Source organism: Dendrobium catenatum, unplaced genomic scaffold, assembly GCF_001605985.2.
Source record: "Dendrobium catenatum unplaced genomic scaffold, ASM160598v2 fragScaff_scaffold_993, whole genome shotgun sequence".
NCBI lineage: Eukaryota > Viridiplantae > Streptophyta > Magnoliopsida > Asparagales > Orchidaceae > Dendrobium > Dendrobium catenatum.
The window spans coordinates 388118-409750 of NW_021319455.1; the positions used below are offsets into that span (position 1 = coordinate 388118).

General features: G+C 36.3%; 1 protein-coding gene across 2 annotated transcripts in view; it reads left to right on the top strand.

Moving 5' to 3' along the window:
* Positions 1 to 21633, top strand: part of LOC110100031 (protein ROS1A) — a 32791-nt gene that overhangs the window by 5059 nt on the left and 6099 nt on the right. The window contains exons 2-11 of one of the 2 annotated variants that reach the window (XM_020827400.2): positions 13332 to 13882; positions 13961 to 16066; positions 17355 to 17445; positions 17573 to 19202; positions 19749 to 19828; positions 20690 to 20774; positions 20873 to 20964; positions 21081 to 21149; positions 21303 to 21339; positions 21427 to 21509. In XM_020827400.2, coding sequence (XP_020683059.1) covers positions 13345 to 13882; positions 13961 to 16066; positions 17355 to 17445; positions 17573 to 19202; positions 19749 to 19828; positions 20690 to 20774; positions 20873 to 20964; positions 21081 to 21149; positions 21303 to 21339; positions 21427 to 21509 — 4811 coding nt within the window. In that variant the 5' untranslated portion in view covers positions 13332 to 13344. Of the gene's footprint in view, positions 1 to 13331; positions 13883 to 13960; positions 16067 to 17354; positions 17446 to 17572; positions 19203 to 19748; positions 19829 to 20689; positions 20775 to 20872; positions 20965 to 21080; positions 21150 to 21302; positions 21342 to 21426; positions 21510 to 21633 lie in introns of those variants that run through there. The other variant, XR_003701758.1, reaches the window with a different exon arrangement.

Below are 21633 nucleotides of genomic sequence, written 5' to 3' on the forward strand. Positions count from 1 at the left end.
ATTATTAAGTTGATAGAGATAATATTTGGGGTTTGGTAAAAGAGCATTATCTTGTTCTTATTATCACTAATAAGGTTCACCTTGGGAGATCTTAATAATGAATAACTGATTAAAGTTGAGTAATTATTGATGATATGTGGAGGAATATCAGGGTCAAAATATTGAAATTATATGGATAGATTATGCAATCTGTCTTCCTATTTGAAGATCAATTAATCAAGATAAAAACAATACTCAAATTGTACTTTAAAAAAATTAAGAGATAAGGTCCATCGGTCTTTTATGTTATACAAGTTGATAAAGAAGGACAATTCCTTTTTTGTGTGTGTGTTGATACATGTGCCATGATTGATTATAATTTATTTTGAGATTATATATCATTCAATAATACTGTCCAAACAAATGCCTATATGCTACAATTTGGACAAATTTTAGATATAAATCATTATTTTTGGAGCTGCATTTTGATAAGATGAAACTATACCATCATTTGTTTGATTATTTGAAATTTTAAAGAAGATTATGAATGACACCCACTTGGTCAAGATGCTTAGTTTTAATGACTAGATTTTAATATCTAATTCTTAAATTAAAATAGCATAATACATCTTGCATTTGCATAATGATCATTGCATCATGACTATCAAATTTCTTTGATGATTTTTGTTGGCAGTCCTTTTTAGGTAAGATTTTAAGACTAGTCTATCAAGATTTATTAGCCTTTTATTTGGTTTCAAGTTATTAGTCCACCACGACTTTCAACTAGTGTTTATGGGTATAGGTTATAGCTTGAAGGTATGAAAGCTATGTGATGTGCATTGATGAGAAAGTGGGTGCAAACATTAATAAGATGATAAGAAAGTCATCACACCATTATAGAATTTAGGTATGTCATAAGGTGGGAGAGGATTTGTTGCCTTGATGAATGGTAAAGAGATGTTAGCTCCCTAAGATGGTAATGCTCACTTATAAAGCTGATGACTTCCATAGTACTGCGAGTGATGCAATCATCATGTATGTTACATGGTCAATAACTTCACAAACAATAGGTTATTGAGACTACTAATAAATATGAGAAGGAACCTCCAGGTAAAGAACATTTTAATAACCCAAACAGGTGTAGAAACCTATCACCTAAGGTTAAGAAAGTTTACTTATGTAGAAAAACTTGGTGGTGAGCTCGTGATGTGCTGATCTTTCCTTGGCTTTTAAATGTCACAAAGCCAAATTAAGGGGTGCCATAATTAGATTTTGGTGATGATGAAAAAAGGGGTTAAAGGAACACATAAGAGGTGAAGAGGAAGTTGTTTAGATGTTACCTTTTGTTTAAGTTGCAACTTCAAGGTGTTAGTACTCCCAGTGGCTATACAAGAGAAGGCTAGTACATGAGCAATATAACATCAATAGTGGTTGTAATTAACATCTAGTTGAGATGATGGCTACTAGCAGGAATTCTCCACTAGTACCAAATTAAAAGGTCATTTATATGAGTTTAACCTTTGCTGTTTTTAGGAGAAGAATGTTTTAAAGGAGAAAAGCTTAGAATCCTGGCTATCATTATTATGATGTCTCATAATTTTAAGTGGAGTAATGGTTAAGGATGGTCTTAAATGTCAAATCACCCAAAGAGTAAGGGCAAAAATGTACTCCTTAGTATCCTTTCCCTCTTAATATGAAGGATGAAAGATTATAGAGAAAGAAGGTTAACTAGCAACATATGACTCAAAGCATATTACCAATAGGGCTGATAGCTTCAAAATCAATGAGAAAACATAGCATGCAAATTATTATGCAACCTATCAACTCGTCATGCTATATCATGGGATGAATAAACAACAAACCCATGGGTAGAAGATCACACAAGAGATAGAGTTGAGTAGTGGGACAAGTAGGCCAAGGGTACATCAGTTGACCCAAACAAAAGTCATTAATCAAGGTGCTATAGAGGCATCAATTAATGTAATAATGAGTCATCAGGTTGGATAACAAGGGGTATTAACCAGTAGTTGAGTCTTAAAATAAAGGTGAACAAATAAGGCCTCAACAGGCAAGGTGCTTAATAAGAAATGCTATGGTTGTTATTTTGATGGGGTAAGCTAGTCTAAGTGCTAGATTAGTTATATTTTAAAGTATTAGAAGAACTTGGTAGTTCTAAAATATATTGGCATTAAATATTAAGCATGTTGATGAGCTATTAATTAGTAGTGGTTCACTAAGGGTGAAGTTAGCATATTGAGCTACCATTAGCCAAAGTAGCTTGCAACTCAGCATGGATAACAAAGAGGGATGCCAAATTATTAGTTTTTTTATATTCCAAGATGATGGCATGTAAATCACTCTCAATTTATCCTTGATCTCACTCCTATTTACTAGTCATGTCACTCTTAGAAAATTATAAATAGACTTCTTATTCTTCATTGAGGGGGGACCGGAGAAGGAAGAGAGGGGACCCAAGTAAGGAAGAGAAAAAAGAGAAGGAGAGGAAGAAGGGAAATCTGAGATCTCTCTTGCCACTAATCTCCTCCTCGACCACCGCCAGTCGCCGAACTTCCGTCAAATTTCTGCCCAACATCAGACTTCCGCCCGTCCCCGAACTTCCACCCGGCCACCGATGGACGCCAGACTTCTGCTTGATGTCGAATATTTGCCTGACTCCAAATTTTCGTTTGTTGTCAGACTTCCACCAAACAACCGAAGGATGCCAGACTTCTGCTCGGCCACCAATTGCTGTCGACTTTCTTCCGACTATTGATTGTCGTAGAACTTTTGTCGGACCTCTGCCCAGCTGACAACTATCGCCGGAATTATGCTCGACCACCAACTGACACCAGACTTCTGCTCGACCACTAAAGCCGGACTTCCACTCGGCTTCCAATTATTATTGGACTTCCACCCGACAATGGTCCTTTCGACCTCTGTCGCCAAACTATGATCTTTCCTATATCAACTCAAACTCTTAATTATCGGGATATTGTCCGCTTTGGCCTAAGAGCCTCACAGTTTTTTTATGTTGTTGTAACTTCCCAGTAAGTCATCCATTCCAAAATTACTCTAGAATGAGCACGCTTAACTACGGAGTTTTTTGATGAAATTTCAACAATTACACCAAAAGGCACCTCGATATTTAAGAGTTTAACTTCTTTTACTTAAGGAGTTTAACATTTTCAACCTCCGTTGCCCGTCGACTACAGTCTTTCCGACCTCCATCGCCCGTCAACAAAGGTCTTTCCAACCTTCGTCGTCCGTCGACTATGGTCCTTCCGACCTCCTTCATCGACTACAGTCCTTCCAACCTTCGTCGCTAGACAACGGTCTTTCCGACCTCCGTCGCTCACCAACATTCCATTGCCCGTCGACTATGGTCCTTCCGACCTCCTTCGCCGACTATGGTCCTTCCGACCTTCGTAGACAGACAACGGTCCTTCCAACCTCTGTCGCCTGCCGAATATAGTCCTTCCAACTTCCTTCATCGACTACGGTCCTTCCGACCTCTGTCGCCAGACAACGGTATTTCCGACCTCTGTCGCCCGCCGGCAACAGTCTTTCCAACCTCTATTGTCGACTACTGTCCTTTCGAACTTCGTCGCCACACAACAGTCTTTCAAACCTCCGTCTTCCGCCGACTACAGTCATTCTGATCTCCTTCGCCGACTATGGTCCTTTCGACCTTCATCGTTAGAAAAAAGTCTTTTCGACCTCCGTCGCCCGCCGAATACAATCCTTTCAACCTCCTTCGCCGACTACGGTCCTTCCAACCTCCATCGTCAGACAATAATTTTTTGACCTCTATCATCCGCCGACTAGGTCCTACCAACTAAATGAACATGTGAATACTAATTCTTCTAATTCCAACCATGTAATACAATCTATATGATGTATATTTGCTACATCAAACTAAGGCATTCCCCCCAATTAAGGGCCTCATTTGTAATCAGCTACAAACATTAGTGGATCATTTCAAACTTGCTCAGGCCTCGTTATTTTCCCCCTTTTCAGGGGATTCCTTGTAAAAACTCTAGTGTCTCTTATGAATGCTATACCATCTCTTTCATATGTTTATGTGCTGGATCTTCGTACAAAGCTAGGGCTGTCAAAATCAAGTCATGGCTCGAGTTTGGTTCCAACCTGAAACTAATCCGGAACTGTTCGACCTGACCCATTTTTGCAAATGAGTCAATTTTTCGGACTCAAACCCGACCCGCCAAGTGACTCCCCTTCGTTGTTCGCTCCTTGGACGACGTTCTCTTCCAGTCGAATCGAAAGTTGCAACATTTTGATCGAAAGCATCAAAGCAACAACGGGAGTTCGCTCGCTGCCTCACTCACTCCTTCGTTGTTGTTCGACTTCACTCCTTGGACGACGTTCTCTTCCCATCGAATCGGAAGTTACAACATTTTGATCGGAAGCAACAAAGGGAGTTTGCTCGCTATGAAGGAGTCGTCGCCTCGCCGGCTCCTTCATTGTTGTTTGACTTCGCTCCTTGGACGACGTTCCCTTCTAATTGGATCAGAAGTTGCAACATTTTGATCGGAAGCATCGATGGGGGTTTGCTCGCTGTTAAGGTCGTCGTTGTTCAACTTCGCTCCTTGGACGACGTTCCCTTCTAGTCGGGTAGTAAGTTACAACATTTTGATCGGAAGCAAAGATGGGAGTTTGCTCGCTATGAAGAACTTCCTTTGTTTCGTGCGCTTCTTCAGCCAAATCCCGTAAATACGCCGATCCGGGTCAAAACCGGATCATTCTCAAGTTTCTGGGTCAACCCGAACCCGACATGGAATTCGGAACGGGTCGAAAATCAAGATCCTAACCCAAAATTTTTATGTCGGGTTCGATAAGCCTCCCTTAAAATTAAAAACAGCATGACCAAGTGTGGCTTTACTTTAAATTTGAGCAATGTAAATATATTTATTGCTTGTGATGTTGAGTTTGATTATAACTGCTTGAGATAACCTTGCAGGTTGTGTTAATCTAGTATTTTGATTTTATATATGTGTAATTTAATTGTAATCGAGTTGCAAAAGTTTCCGTCGAGATTCTGTTTGTTTCAGGGACATCTGAAATCTGATATCTGAATCTGCTTTGTGAGTTATTCTGATTATTCTGTACGATCCTATCTGATCTGTGATTTGAAGCTTTATTATCTCTGATTTGAATTGGGATTTTGATATGACTTCAGTCTTTCGTATCCGATGTTTGATTTCTGATTGAGATATTATCTGTTCTGTCTGTTATAAGATTTCTGTATGATTGTTCAATTTCTGTACTGATACTTTTCTGATGTGAGTTTCTGATGATTTTGATTGGTGATTGATGTCTTGCTGAGCTGTTAGCTCATCCTTGTTTTCTGCGTGGTTTTCAGGTTCTGAGAAAGGGAAGGAGGTCTTGGACTAGACGTTCTTAGTCTAATCTGTGATTAGGTACTTGATACTTTTGATTTTTATACAGTCATGGCTTTTCTGTTCTGTTCTGTTCTTTCTGTCTGAAGTCATGCACTGTATCTGTATATGATTATTTTGATGAAAGAAAAGATAGATGAACTGCGCTGTGTTTGGATGTTTATAGTAGCTATGTATTTTTTTTCTGTCTGTGTTATCTTTTGAAGAAAGTTCTGAAGCAAATTCCAAAGCCAGATCCTGGATTTGTTAGCTGTGTCGCGGTCCGATGCGAGCGGGATCCGTCCCGGTCGGGTTGGGTCGTGACACCTTCGTTGTTATTCGACTTCACTCCTTGGACGACGTTCTCTTCCCATCGAATCGGAAGTTACAACATTTTGATCGGAAGCAACGAAGGGAGTTCGCTCGCTATGAAGGAGTCGTCGCCTCGCCGGCTCCTTCGTTGTTGTTTGACTTCGCTCCTTGGACGACGTTCCCTTCTGATTGGATCAGAAGTTGCAACATTTTGATCGGAAGCATCGATGGGGGTTTGCTCGCTGTTAATGTCGTCGTTGTTCAACTTTGCTCCTTGGACGACGTTCCCTTCTAGTCGGGTAGTAAGTTACAACATTTTGATCGGAAGCAAAGACGGGAGTTTGCTCGCTATGAAGAACTTCCTTTGTTTCGTGCGCTTCTTCAGCCAAATCCCGTAAATACGCCGATCCGGGTCAAAACCGGATCATTCTCAAGTTTCTGGGTCAACCCGAACCCGACATGGAATTCGAAACGGGTCGAAAATCAAGATCCTAACCCAAAATTTTTATGTCGGGTTCGATAAGCCTCCCTTAAAATTAAAAACAGCATGACCAAGTGTGGCTTTACTTTAAATTTGAGCAATGTAAATATATTTATTGCTTGTGATGTTGAGTTTGATTATAACTGCTTGAGATAACCTTGCAGGTTGTGTTAATCTAGTATTTTGATTTTATATATGTGTAATTTAATTGTAATCGAGTTGCAAAAGTTGGCTTTGAGATGAGATATCACCATCCAACTTAGAATCCAAAGAGCAGGGAATATCCCTTAGGAGAGTGTTCCCTTCCATTTGAAGATTAGTTAGAATGATTTCAACATCCAAAAAGAAAAGAAAATACCCCTTCATAGTGGAGTTTCTTTTTATTTGAATATCTGGAGCCGATGAACCTAAGGAGCTCGTAGAAGGAGAGAAGACAAAATTAAAAATAGAGAATATTCCACTCAAATTCACTTGCTTCATTTTTATAGGATTAGAACCTGGGTTATTATTAATGGTACCCGGCCACTTTTAATTTCTGCAGACCCTAGGTTGTAATTAATTGACTAATTTTATTGATTGTTTACATTGTTTGCGCAGTTGATATTGTCTGTTTTTTTAGGTTTCTTTTTAGTCTGAAATCGTTTGGAGGTTCGTGAGGCTACGATTAAAGCCTTTTCTATTTGAAATTTAAATAATTTTTTAAGCCCACATACAAAGATAATCGATCTTAAGAAATAAGTTCGGGATCGCCAAGAGTTTGCATACTTCATATTAAATCTTATCCTCTTTGTTAGGCACCTTCCCGCCTGTATGTTCTTTCAGACCACCTGGCCTATTATAATGTAGTTCTGTCAATGAGATGTTATACAATCTCTAGAAAAAAAATGTATTTTCTAAGCCTGATTTTAAAACTGCATCATATCAATTAAAGCATTCAAATATCAATTAGTATGCATTTCATTAGAAACAAATTAAAGAGTCAACAAAATTTAATTGCATTATTTCAAGCATCATTTCACTTACACAAAGTCAAGGGGCCAATTAGAATATGTTTTAAACGTCGGCCCTAATTCCTCAAAACGTAAATAACTTCCCTACCCATCTTTCATAAAGAGTACTAACACTTTATTTTAAAGCGCTTAGGTGATTACCAAGCTCCCCAATCCAGATCGGAGTAAGTTCAAATTTGCACTTCATTAGATAGGTTTGGGTTACTACTTTGCAGTACCCAATTTAGTTAGGATCCGGGACAGATCCAAAATCATAAGTTCCCACCCTCCGGGAATATAATCCCAAACTTTTAATAAAATGTCATTTCAAACATAAAAATTTTCTCTTAAAATGTAAAGCCTAACATATGATAGGCTAGGGTTACATCCGAGCTTCTCAGAATACAGCATCTCCTACTTTTCCTTTAACCCGCTAAGAACTATTCAACATTGAGTTTTCTCCTTGAAAAAATTTATGCTTCTTTCATTGTCTTCTACTTTGTAATCAAAGGGTATGAAATCGACGTTTTAATCGAGAATTTTCTTAGGAGCACCTCTCTTAGGATGTAATTAACTATAGGAGCTTACCCTTATAGGGATTTGAGAACTCAAGATTAAAATAAATCTTGTTTTATTTCTATAAAGCAAGTGAAAAATCTCTTGAAATGTAAATTTCTTTTTCAAAATCATTTCTATTTTTAAATATACTTGTAGAATATCATGATCGTCTTCCCATATGATATGATATTCTTCTTATTATATTTGATACTACCTGATTTGTATAAGAAACGACGGAAAATTCAAGAACTGTCTATATAAAAATGAAAAAAAAAATAGAAATACGCCTAAAAGGCAGATCTAGCTCAAAATGGGATGTGGCCAATTCCACCATAAATTTTGTATTCACTTATCTTAGGGATTTCATGGATCATATGAAAAATTTTGAAATAAAATTTAGCGTGCATTGAACAAGACAATCCTCTCCAAAAGCATATTAGTTAGGGAAAAGCAAAGAATTTTTGATAGATTGAATGCACTCACAAAACAGTTTAAAAAAATATAATAAAATCAAAATATAAATCAAAGCATTTACAAGAAGAAATTTCGAGCTAACCTCCAAATCCACACACTTGGCAGATGAATATAACTCCCCCTACTTTTCCAGGAATGATTGCCACTCGATCGACAACCAATTGGCGCGAGATTGCCGACCAACTATTGAAATGGGGAATGCTCACACCGGCTCCATCGCACTACAAAAAAATGGGGATCAAAATATCAAATTTACACTGTGGCCCCCCCTTCTAGAAGATGGAGCTCATCGGGCATTAGCTCACATCTCCCTGTGACCAAAAGATGGCGGCAGTGATTGACTTTAAATGAGATTGCAAGTGTCTCTTCCACCTCAAAATGATCGGTCACGTAAATACCACATTTGCAACATTACTGATTCATGTCATCTCCTAATGACAAAGAGCTCAAAAGACCATGACTTTGATTTCAGGGCTCTCATAGCCGCTAAGAAAATCTCCTCACGCCTTGTATGTTTGTAGCTTCTTCGGAAAAAAAAAACTTAAAGAAAAGAACCAATAAAATAGAAAGAAAAAATATGATAATATAGTAATAAGTACAAAATCATTTAGTTTGTTTTCTGATTTATACATTGTTATGTTAGTATTGGTTTTATAAATCCCCTCTCCATTTCACAATTTTTTATCCATAGTGCAGATTGTCATTTTTTTAAGAAAGTGAAAAATTAATAAAAAATTAATAAAAATAATATTTGTCATAACAATATCGTTTTGATGCAATGGTTGAAAATTCTCACCTAAAAACTATATTGGCACGACAAGTAAAAAAACAATTTTTTAAAAATATCTCCTTTTGCTCAGCAAAAATATTATTATTTTTTTACTTAAAAAATCGCAGGTGCACGCGAAATCGGAGCTCGACGAGGTGGGCACAGTCCACCAGGCTAGACGGGTCAACTCCGGGTTGTCAGGTCAACCTGAACCGACCCATTTTTCATACGGGTTAGAAATTCAAACCCGAACCCAGCCCGTTTTACAAACGGGTTGACCTGAACATGGATTTTTCCATGTTGGGTCCGTGTTGGATTTCGGGTCGGGTCAACTTTTAATACCTCTAAATTCATATGGAAGTACTTTACTTTTATTTTTTTAGTAAAGAAATTTTTTTTAGGCGACATAAATTTTTTTATTATTTTAAATAGAAATTTATAAATTTTAAAATGAGATAAATATTTAAGAGGATGTTTCTCCATCTCACAATTTTTTATCCATAGTGCAGTTTTTTTAAGAAAGTGAAAAATTAATAAAAATAATATTTGTCATAACGATATCGTTTTGATGCAATGGTTGAAAATTCTCACCTAAAAACTATATTGGCACGACGTGTAAAAAAATAATTTTTTAAAAATATCTCCTTACTTTTGCTCAGCAAAAATATTATTATTTTTTTACTTAAAAAATCGCAGGTGCACGCGAAATCGGAGCTCGACGAGGTGGGCACAGTCCACCAGGCTAGACGGGTCAACTCCGGGTTGTCAGGTCAACCTGAACCGACCCATTTTTCATACGGGTTAGAAATTCAAACCCGAACCCAGCCCGTTTTACAAACGGGTTGACCTGAACATGGATTTTTCCATGTTGGGTCCGTGTTGGATTTCGGGTCGGGTCAACTTTTAATACCTCTAAATTCATATGGAAGTACTTTACTTTTATTTTTTTAGTAAAGAAATTTTTTTTAGGCGACATAAATTTTTTAATTATTTTAAATAGAAATTTATAAATTTTAAAATGAGATAAATATTTAAGAGGATGTTTGTTGCTAATTAAAAAAAAAAACTAATATTTGAAGTTATGTAATAATGGTTTACTTGAATAAGAAAATGAATGCATATTTCAAAAATAAGGATATGTTAATTTGTTTATTAATAAGAAAATAAAAAATATATATTTAATGGTGAAAATTTTTGCTCTCTTAATTAGCTATTATGAGTAGACATAGAAAATATTATTTTTAAATTACTTATTAATAAAATGTGTTATTATTATGATATATGATATATAAAATAAGGACATTACTGTCCTGATAAATATTAATAAACAAACTTGTAAATAAATTTGTGTCATAATATACCTCATTACCCTTTGGAATTATGTTGAGATTAGCGCTATAAATGATATCCAAAATTTGAACTAATCTCAATTCAAATCTAAACAAATTTTAAATCATATATATTTATTCCAAAATTAAATCAATAAATTTGGCCAAACATTTCGCTTCAACCCGAACAAATTTCAAGTTATATTAGACTATTTAACCTACTTTTATATATATTCTATTACATGAGACACAATTTTACATCCATCATCATTTTCTCGAGCAAAAGCATCAGATATCACCTTTGTAATTAAAATTAAATAGTTTAATATGATGCTTTTGGTTTCTGATGCTTTTGCTCGAGAATGTAAATTGTATCTCATATAATGGGATAAAGGTAAAAGTAGGTTAAGTAGTCTAATATAACTTGAAATTTATTGGGGTTGAAGTGGAATGTTTGGTCTCATTCATTAATTTAATTTTGGAATAAATATATATGATTTGAAATTTGTTTAGATTTGAAATGAGATTAGTGCAAATTTTAGATATCATCTATAACGCTAATCTTAACATGATTTTAAAGGTAATGAGGCATATTCTGTCACAAATTTATTTACAAGGTTGTTCATTCATATTCATCAGGACAATAATATTCTTATTTTATATATCATATATCATAACAATAGCATATTTTATTAATAAGTAATTCAAAAAATAATATTTCTTATGTTTACTCATCATGGCTAATTAAGATAGTAAAAAATTTTTACCATTTAATATTTTTTTATTTTCTTATTAATAGATAAATTAGTATATCCTTGTTTTTTAAAGATGCATTCATTTTCTTATTCAAGTCAACTATTATTGCATAACTTCAAGCAATGAATGTCTTTTTTTTTAATTAGCACAAACATCATCATAAATATTTATCTCATTTTAAAATGTATAAATTTCTATTTAAAATAAAAAAAGAATTTATGCAGTCCAAAAAGATTATTTTTTTTACTAAAAAAGTAAAATTATAGTACTTCAATATGAATTTAGGGGTGTCAAAAGTTGACACGACCTGAAACCCAACCTAGACCCGACTCGAAAAATTTGAGTTCGGGTCAACATGTTTGTGAAACGGGTCGGGGTTCAGATTTCTGACCCATATGAAAAAAGGGTCGAGTTCGGGTTGTCCCAATAACCCGGAGTTGACTCGGCTAACCTGGTCGACTGCGTGCATCTCGTCGAGCTTCGCTTCTACGCTCACCTCCGCTTCTACGCCCACCTGTGACCTTCCAAGTCGAGCCCCGCTTCTGTGGGCACCTATGACATCCGACCCAACCTCGCACGCACCTGCAAAATGCGACCTTTACACTCGACCCCACCTTCCAGGCCGAGCGGTCGAGCCCCTTGGGCCTTGCATGAGTTGCCTCCGACCTCGCCCAGGCCCTACCCATCCGACGGCTCACGATTTAGCAATCTAGCGCGTACCTTCGACCTCGCCCAGTTCGGGTTTGCGGGTTGGGTCGGGTCAACCCGATAACCCGCACATGTCAATTCGAGTCAACCTGTTTATGCCCGGGTCAACTCAGGTTGGACCCGAACCCAACCTGTTTACCCAAATTGACACCCCTATATGAATTTACTATAATGTCATTCAACAATAACAGTAACTTTATGTTTTTTTACTATTTATATAATTTTTAAGTAAAAATAATAATAATATTTTTGTCGAGCAATGGTAAGAAATAAGTAGATGCTGTTAAAAAATCATTTTTTTATACTTTATATTGATCGACATAGTTTTTAGGTGAGAATTTTCGACCGATGCATCAAACTGCATCGACATGACCGAAACTTAGAATGAGAGCAGATATCATTTTATTAATTTTTTTGAAACATTTTTCACTTCCGTTAAAAAAAAGTGACAATCTATACTATGGATAAAAAGCTGTGAGATAGAAGAGGGGTTTCATGAAATCAATACTACCGTGATACTATATAAATCAGAAAATAAATAGAGTGATTTTATCCTTATTATTATATTACCATTTTTTTTCTTTCTATTTTACTGGTCCTTTTCTTTTTAAGTTTTCTTTCTTTCTGTCAAGAAGCTACAAGCATATTAGCGTGAGGAGATTTCATTAGCGGCCACGAGAGCCCTGTAATCAAAGTGATGATCTTTTGGGCTCTTTGTAAGAGAAGCAATTCATTAGGAGATGGCATGAATCAGGAATGTTGCAAATAGTGGTATTTACGTGACATATCATTTTGGGGGTGGAAGAGGCCCTTCCAATCTCATTTACAGTAAGTCGTCGTTGTCTTTTGGCCGCTGATAGATGGGAGCTGACGTTCGGTGAGCTCCATCATCTTCTAGAAGGGAGGGGGGTAACACTGTGTAAATTTGAGATTTTGATCCACATTTCTTCGCAACGCGATGGCGGTGAGTTTTGACCATCCCCATTTCAATAGTTAGCTAGCTGGCAATCTCGCGCCGATCGGTTCCCAATTGAGTGGAAATCGTTCCCAGAAAATAATTGGGAGTTTATTAAGCTGTCAAGTGTGTGAATTTGGAGGTTAGCTTGGAATTTCTTCTTATAAATGTTTTAATCTTTTTTTTTTATTTGATTTCATTTTTTTACAAATTGTTTTGTGCGTGCAATCAATCTTTCAAAATTTCTTTGCTTTTCTCTAACTAGTATGTTTTTGGACTAAATTTTCCTTTAGAATGTTTCCTGTGATCCATGAAATCCCTAAGATAGGTGAACAAGAAATTTATTGTGGAATTGGCCACTTCCCGTTTTGAGCTAGATCTGCCTTTTAGGCGTATACCTGTTTTTTTTAGTTTGTCATTTTTGGACGACTAGTTCTTGAATTTTCTATCGTCTCTTATATAAATCAGGTAAAATTCATCCTAATTCCTGTTATTCAGATGAAAGCCAAAGCATAATTTTTATTCCTAGTTTTGTCCAAATTTATTACTTCTACATATATTGAACATATATTTTTGAAGCTTAGTGATTCTCTTCATGTAATTTGCCATTTTCTGTGCTTGAACAGTTCTCAGCAAGGTATGGACTTCAGCGGAGGTCCTCCGCAGAAGCAGCATCAGGATATTAGAATCCAGGACCTGTGGTCTCCTGTGACACCAGTGAAAAATATCCCAACAAGAAGGAAATTAGTCTCCAGCCCTAGCTACAGCCAAAGGAACCAAGTCGCTGAACCAAGTTGGCTTGATCCTTTGTCCAGAGTTCAGGCTTCAACTCCTTGGGAGCTTTCTTTCCAAAATGGAGTTTACAGCACACCAGATCTTCCCGACCACCTGCAAGATCTTAATGGTAGTCAGGCAGTTGCACAAGATTCTGCAAACCGGTCAACAATTGGTAATTTCATGCCTCATTCAGCAAGCATTAGTAGCGGCAATGCTGTTTTGATGAACCGTTGGTCTCCAAAGCTCAGCAAAATACGACCTTTGACTCCCTTCTTAGCGAAGAATGGATATTGCCAGGTGATGCCTGCTTCCTCAAATCAGTTGCTACTACATGGAAAGGTTTTGCTTCCCCAAGGATGTTGTAACAGAAGCAGCAATTGGGATGGTCAGAAAGCTCAATGTGAGTATTTTGTGAGGACATTCTTCTTTAACTTCAGTTTTGTAATATGTTCTAATGTTCCTTCATTTTATCTTATAGATGGATCAACAGTTACCCACCCTCCTAATCTAAATTCTTTTCCAGAATCTACTATTAGTTTTGCTGGGACGGGGGCAATGCCCGGTTTGCTAAATCATATCAACCCCGAATTTTACAGTCAAAGAATGCAGTATAAACAACAATTTATGGAGGTCATTGACCTGGTTAATAACCAGGCAAGAGAAGAAACTTTGCCTATGAAGGAGATGCCTGCTGATGCGTCCGTCTCAAATCTGATGGCAACAGCCGAGTTTGATTGCTTCCAAAATCCGGATTGTATAAAGGACTTGGCTGTTCTATCTGACGAAATCTCCTATCAGCTAACAGGAATGGAAAAGAGCCTTGTGCAGAGAGAAAATGAAAGCATAGACCTGGATGATGCTTCTAAACATAAACCAAAAAGGAAGAAGCACAGACCCAAAGTGATTATAGAAGGAAAACCTGCAACGACACCTAAACCAGGAACTCCAAAGCCAAAGACACCCAAAGCAGCACGAAATAAAGAAAAAGCGTCGGGTAAAAGGAAATATACCAAAAGAAAGAAAGATACAACGCCTTGTTTGGATTCAAATGCTTTCGGTGAGATTGTGGATGCAGAAAGCCAGAGTGGGTCTATGTCTGTGAGGAGAAGCTTGAACTTTGATTTAGATGAGCCACAGACAGTAGACAAATTTCCGTTTTTGTTGACAATGTTTATGCAAAATTTAGAGAAATATGAGCAAGAGACCTGCGAGGATAGCAATTTGGCAAGCTTTAGCTTCAAAGAAACAGTTGATTCTACTGGAGTACAAGGTCCTATAGTGGAGAATTCATTATCAGGAATTGTCTACGATCTCAGAAGTTCAACAAGTGAACCTCAGAATGAGTACTTAAAAATACTACAGACTTTGCCATCAACCACAGAAAGCCAAAATGTAGGAGCTTCAGACAATAATGTCAATTCCAATGGTGTCTTTGATACTCCACCTAACGGAAAAAAGAGAAATCACTGCCTTACTGACGAAGCTTGGGGGTTAGTGAAAAAAAATTTGATGCATTCGGATGATGGTGGATGCTCGTCTAGCAAAAACCATGATGTAGAAAGGCAGAGCTCAAGCCTTCTGGACATTAAAAAAACGATGCGCATGGAAAATGGGCGCAACCGGTCAACATGTAACCCTTCTCCAAGATTGACATACACTCCCTCAACTGGTTGGAAGACCATACAAGCATCAACTAATTCTCAAGCGTTAACATTTACTGATACAGCGAAGCTCATTGCCCAAGAGCAGTTACAAACTTTAGAGCGTGTGTTATTACGTGAGAAAGCAGATGTGAATACACATAAATATCCTGTTATAAGCAATGACCTGAGCTCCTTAAGTGGATTAATGGTTTACAACAGGAACTCAACTCCAGTTAAGCCATATTTGCAGAAGAATAATGACATAAGACAACCATCAACCCCTGACAAACCATCTGTTTATAGCAACAGTCAAGAAAGCAAGATCTGTGGAACACTAGTGCAATTTGTGACATCTGAAGATGTAAACAAGCCAGTGAAAATTAAAGGTAAAAGAGGCAGGAAGAAGAAAGAAGAAAACCCTCTGATCAATCCTTGTATTTCCGCAAGTAGCACTGCTGCTGCTCAAGGTCAACTAAATACCAGGATAACCACAACAACCTCAACGCATTTGCATGGCAAGAATTTACATTCTGAATTCATTTCATTTAGCCAGCAAGATACAAGCAATTATAAAGCCTCATCGAATTCTAGTATCCCTTCTTTATCTCCGTATATGGATTCTATGGATTATATTGTTCAGAAACTAAGGCGGCTCAGTATAAATGAAGATCATGAAGCACAAAATGCAATTGTCCCATATATAGGGAATGGGGGTGTGATGGTTCCATATGAGGGCACTTTTGAGCTGGCCAAGAGGCGCCGTCCTCGTCCTAAGGTTGATTTGGATCCCGAAACAAATAGGGTATGGAAATTGTTGATGGGAATAGAAGGTGAGGGAAATGATGGAACAAATGTGGATAAAGAAATATGGTGGGAAGAAGAAAGGAAAGTTTTTCAAGGGCGTGTGGATTCATTTATTGCACGCATGCATCTTGTCCAAGGTACTAAATCTTGTTATAATTTGTACAGTAGTGATGTCTTACTACCTTAATTTGTGTGCTGAACAGATTCTAGCCACTTTTGAGTATCAAGATGGTAAGTTAAATGACATCTTTTTAGAGTTAGTCTAACAAAATATATTAAACCACATAAATTGCATTCAAATTTTCATTCAACATAAAGAAAGTTGAGCATTTGATTGGAACAAGTACCCCGCTATTAACGTAATCCGTTTATAATTAAAAATATTTTCACTAAACTTTCAAACTATATTTTCATAGTTTCTAATGCTATTTTACAAAATTAAGCTTCAAAGGATACATTAAAATCTTTTATCTGGGTGATAAATCACCAAAGCTGTCTGAGAGTTGAATAACTTGTCTGATCCTTACATTCGGTTATTGCTTTTTCAAGTAACAAGTGTATGGACGTGAGCCAAAGTTTAGCAATATACATCAATAGTCAAATCCATTTTTATCCTAAAAGTTTTAACCTATACATGTGTGCTAATCCGTTGATTTTTCTACGCCAACATATTTTTCATTTATCTTTCATATGACTAATCCTAAAATCTCACATGAAAGTAATTCACATTTTCATAAAAGCTTATAAAATACCATGCTTCTACAGCTTACTCAACATGTAGGGCATTGCAAGAGTCACAAACTGTATGAAACACTCGATTCTAACTAACCGTCAACTTTGATATCACTTTTAGAGATTGAATCAAAGGATGTCAAAATTGGGCCAAATACAGGGGCGGAACTGGCCTTGATTCTTAGGGGGGATAAATTTATAAATAACACCTCTACACAATGTGTTTAATTCTACTATGGGGCAACCACCTAAAGATAATAGTATTTTAATTTTTTTTAGGAGGGGCAATTGCATATAGAGTAAAAAAAGGATGGAGGAGAATAAATCACCTAAATATCCATGTAGGGCAATTGCCCCCCCTCAGGGCTAGGTGGTTCCCCCCTGGTCAGACACAACAATAAACAAAGACAGTTTCTACCCAAAAGCTTAAATGAGTGCTAATAAATTGATATTTCTAGATAAACGCATTTTTTAACTACCCAGGCTAAACTTTAAGTCTTATGTGCCTTGCCAAACAGAACTTCTACAAAAGTGAACTTCAATGGGAAACAATAAAATTTTTTTGACTAGGTGATACATAAACAGCTCCAGCTTCAAGTTGAATCAATTGCCTGATTGTTACTTTTGTTCATAAATTTTCTAGTAAAAAGGACTTCTGCATGGATGTTGATTTTCTCTTACAAAACTTTTTAGGGGATAGACGATTCTCCCAGTGGAAGGGATCAGTTGTTGATTCTGTAATTGGTGTCTTTCTTACCCAGAATGTTTCTGACCATCTTTCGAGGTAAGATTAACTTCAGAATATAGGTTGTGCGGAACTTTGAGGCTTTTACTGGGTAGAAGCCAATTTTTATTTTTTTTCTTGACTTATTTGAAAATGAGCAACCATTTTCTATGTATAATTTTTACAGTTCTGCATTCATGGCACTTGCTGCGAAATTTCCTATTCGATTTGGAGGCAACTCTAGAGGTTCCAATGCAGAAAAGGTCAATACACCCAGGGAGAATCAGATCGAGTGCATAACATCACTTGCTGAAACTCCCAATTCGCAAAGAAACATTTTAGATCATGATTTTTACAGCCAAGCTTCTTTGGAGAAAAATGCTACTGAAAATGATGGCAAAAAGGAAAATAGCAATAGTAATGAAACTTTTGGAAGTGGTACGGGAAGAAACAGTGTAGTTTTTTATGCAGGAAAAATTTTGGAATCACATGAAACAGAGCTTAGTTGTGGTCAAGAATCGCCAAATAGTGGGTCAAATACTGCAGTCACAGTTGCAAGAAGTATCAACTCAGTGGAGATTGAGGATAGGAGATTACTGGAAGAAGTTGTTTCATCCCAAAATTCCGGAGTTTCTTCACAAAATTCGATGGGATGTCAGATTCTGTCCAGTGATCATATTACATCAAGCACAGTGTTGAATATAGAAACGGATGATTTGCTAATTGGAAGTTTGAATAATGGCTTTGGCCACTCCTCATTCACAGAACTTTTGCAAATCGCAGAAAGCAACAAGTTCCCGGACTTTTATAGCCATGGTAGCATGCCAAGTGCAAATAGCCAATTAATCCATAAGATTTGTAATAAATTGTCTGTTTTTGATCATATGGACAACTCAAAAGGTACATGTCAACCTTACCAAGCTGATTTCACTCTCCATCATACATCATTTGGTTTGTCAGAAATGTTACCTGAGGCAGAGTTTTTATATTCTCGTAATCCTTCTAACCTTACAATCTTGGAAAATAATGCCAACACTTCAAATGAAGAGATCAGATCTTCTTTACAATCAAACTCATGTGAAATAGTTAGAGGTAATAAATTTGAAGTTAACAATCTTGAATGTAGAGGACCAGCATTAGAAAATTTAGCTGCTTCCGGCAGTCTCAACAAGATTTTATTAACTTCTGGATCTGCAAGCGCTACTGATTCATATGTGCCAATAAGAATTCCAAGTACAGAACAATCAACCTTTTTAGAAACTGAGGTTGGTTTCAACCAGCAATCTTTCAGTCATAAAAAGTTAGAAGAGAGAACTGATACATCATCATATATTGAAAACTCACATGTATTCTCAAATATACAAGCTACAGATATGGCAAGATCCCAGCAGACAGATAGGCATTCAACATTCAAAGCAGAAATTTCACAGAAAGCAATCAGAGTTCCCAGCCAAATGGAAAACAACACAAATCCAAAAACAAGTTCAACCTCAAATAATAAAGTACAGAATAAGTTGGATGTGGGTCAGACAGTTGGATCAATCATGAAAGATGAAGCTAACAAATTTCAAAATGTTTCATCAGAAACACCAAAACAAGGAGAAAAGGCTAGGAAGAGAAGAGCTGAGAGCGAAAAGAAGACCTTTGACTGGGATAGTTTGCGCAAAGAGGTACACCGTAATAAACCTAGAGAAGAAAGAAGCAGTGATGCAATGGATTCACTTGACTGGGAAGCAGTAAGGTGTGCAGATGTAAGTGAGATAGCTGAAACCATTCGAGAACGTGGGATGAATAATATGCTGGCAGAGAGAATCAAGGTATGTTCAAACAGTCAGTGTAGCTGGAAATAATGTCTGAAATTGAATTGCAATTTACTAGTTTTTTTTTTTTTCTTTTCTTTTTTATATATTTACTAGTTCTAGTTCTTGATAAGTTTGATCTGTTCATCATGGAATCAATATTTGAGCATAATATCTTAAATTCATTTCCCCTCCTATTGATTGATGCACGTTTTATTTTTAGAATTATCATCATGTAAGCATTGGTTAAAGGAAGAACATCACATGACGTTTTAGCATAATTACGAGCTCAATTACAGATATTTTTTTTAAAAAAATGAGTGCTTCCTTTTGAGAAAAAGAATAGAGTGCATTAAAGGAAGGTATTATGTAGTGATAAAAATGCTTTGTCATCTGTAGTTGTTTGTATTTAAAATTTAACTTTGAGGTGCTATCGAACTGTTCTAAGCACGCTTCAAAACAAACATTTAGATGACACACGAATCAAGATAGTTAATCTTTGAAGATCAAAGTATGGAGTGAAGCTACTAAGTTTTATTTACTCTTTTTTTCCCCATGATGCAGGATTTCCTTAATAGACTTGTTCGGGAGCATGGAAGCATAGACCTTGAATGGTTGAGAGATGTTCCACCAGATAAATCAAAGTAAGATTTGGACAGGCCGTTTCCACAAAGTATAACATGCAATAGAGCTTTCTAATGCTTCTTTTTTTACAACAAAATTTTTTATCCAATTTACTCTCTAAAAATAATCAGGCATGATTATTTTGGTTTTTCCATTAAACCAATCATCAGAAAAATAAATGGAAAGGGCTAAGATGAATTTTTTCTTTGCAATTTAGTCCCTAAATCTATCCAAAACATGACTAATTAGGTCCTGTTTATTTTAGACGATTGGTTTGATGGAAGGGATAAAATAGTCATTTTGTGGCAAGTTCCCAATTTGGACCAAAAAAAATGTCTGATGTCAAAATAAATATACCTTAAATAGTTAAGGGGATATTTTGGTTATTAGTCTTATGTTTGAAGGACTAATTATAATACCTGTAGTTTACTAGTAGTCATGAAGTATAACCTTGATTTTCTTCTTTCATAATTTTTTAACTTTATTCTATATTGTCATTTCAAGTTGAAATGAATGTTAGATGCCCTCCTAATTTTAGAGTTTTGATTATGCATTATATCATCAATATAATTTTAATGAGGATCTGGTAATGTGATGGACTCCAGGATTGAATTTAACCATATTATTTGTCAGCTTGATGAGGCCTGTCATATAATGGGTGCCACAAGTTATTTTTCCTTCTAAATTTTTATTAAAGGTTAAAAAGTTTGTAAGAGAGACCAGGCATTCCATCCATGATTAAAATCCGCTATTTATGTGCTCAAACCATACAGAATTGGGAACTTGTTCTCTTATTAGTTATTTCCTAAACAAAAGAAATTATTTTTTAACAGATATCTTACTTGAGTTCCGTCTAAATCTTATCTGTTTGCTGTTTTTAGGGACTATCTCCTAAGTATAAGGGGATTGGGGCTGAAAAGTGCAGAATGTGTCCGGCTTTTGACTCTACATCATTTAGCATTCCCAGTAAGTATTCCTTCTTAAGGAACTATATTGCTTTGTACATGAAGAAATTTATAGCAATAATTACATTGCTAGTTTATATTTTTTTCACCGACCATAAGGTTGACACAAATGTCGGCCGGATATGCGTGCGGCTTGGATGGGTACCACTCCAACCATTACCTGAATCCCTTCAATTACACCTTTTGGAACTGTAAGTTGTACTCACATTCTACTCATTCAAAACAATTCATTGCATCATATGGGAAGAAAGAAGAACCATCTTATGAGCGACATTTTAAGGCTTCTTGTTTTCTTTCTATAATGTAGGTATCCAGTATTGGAAACCATTCAGAAGTATCTCTGGCCTCGGCTGTGTAAACTTGACCAGCGTACATTGTAAACTTCATTAACCTCCATTAAATTAACAAGTATTATAAGATTTATTTTTATTAATAATTTTAGCAGATAAAACACTTATACATCATGCCATTAAATCTTGACCCACCGTTAAAATTATTCACTTTCCTAACCATATTTTTCACAAATCAGGTACGAATTACACTATCAGATGATAACTTTTGGAAAGGTAATTCAGTAATGTGAAGTACCTCAAATTATCATGAACAAGGAAATAGTTATCATTTCTTTCAACTAAATTTTATACTTGATGCAGGTTTTTTGTACAAAGAGCAAACCTAATTGCAATGCTTGCCCAATGAGAGGAGAGTGCCGACACTTTGCCAGCGCATTTGCTAGGTATATGTAACCTGGCATTTCACGTTTATGAATCTTGCTTGTAGGGCTTTCTTGCATTTTAACGCTTTGGTATTCCCTTGAGTCTTATGCTAGTAATTATTAAATACATATAAAGAAGCTGTAA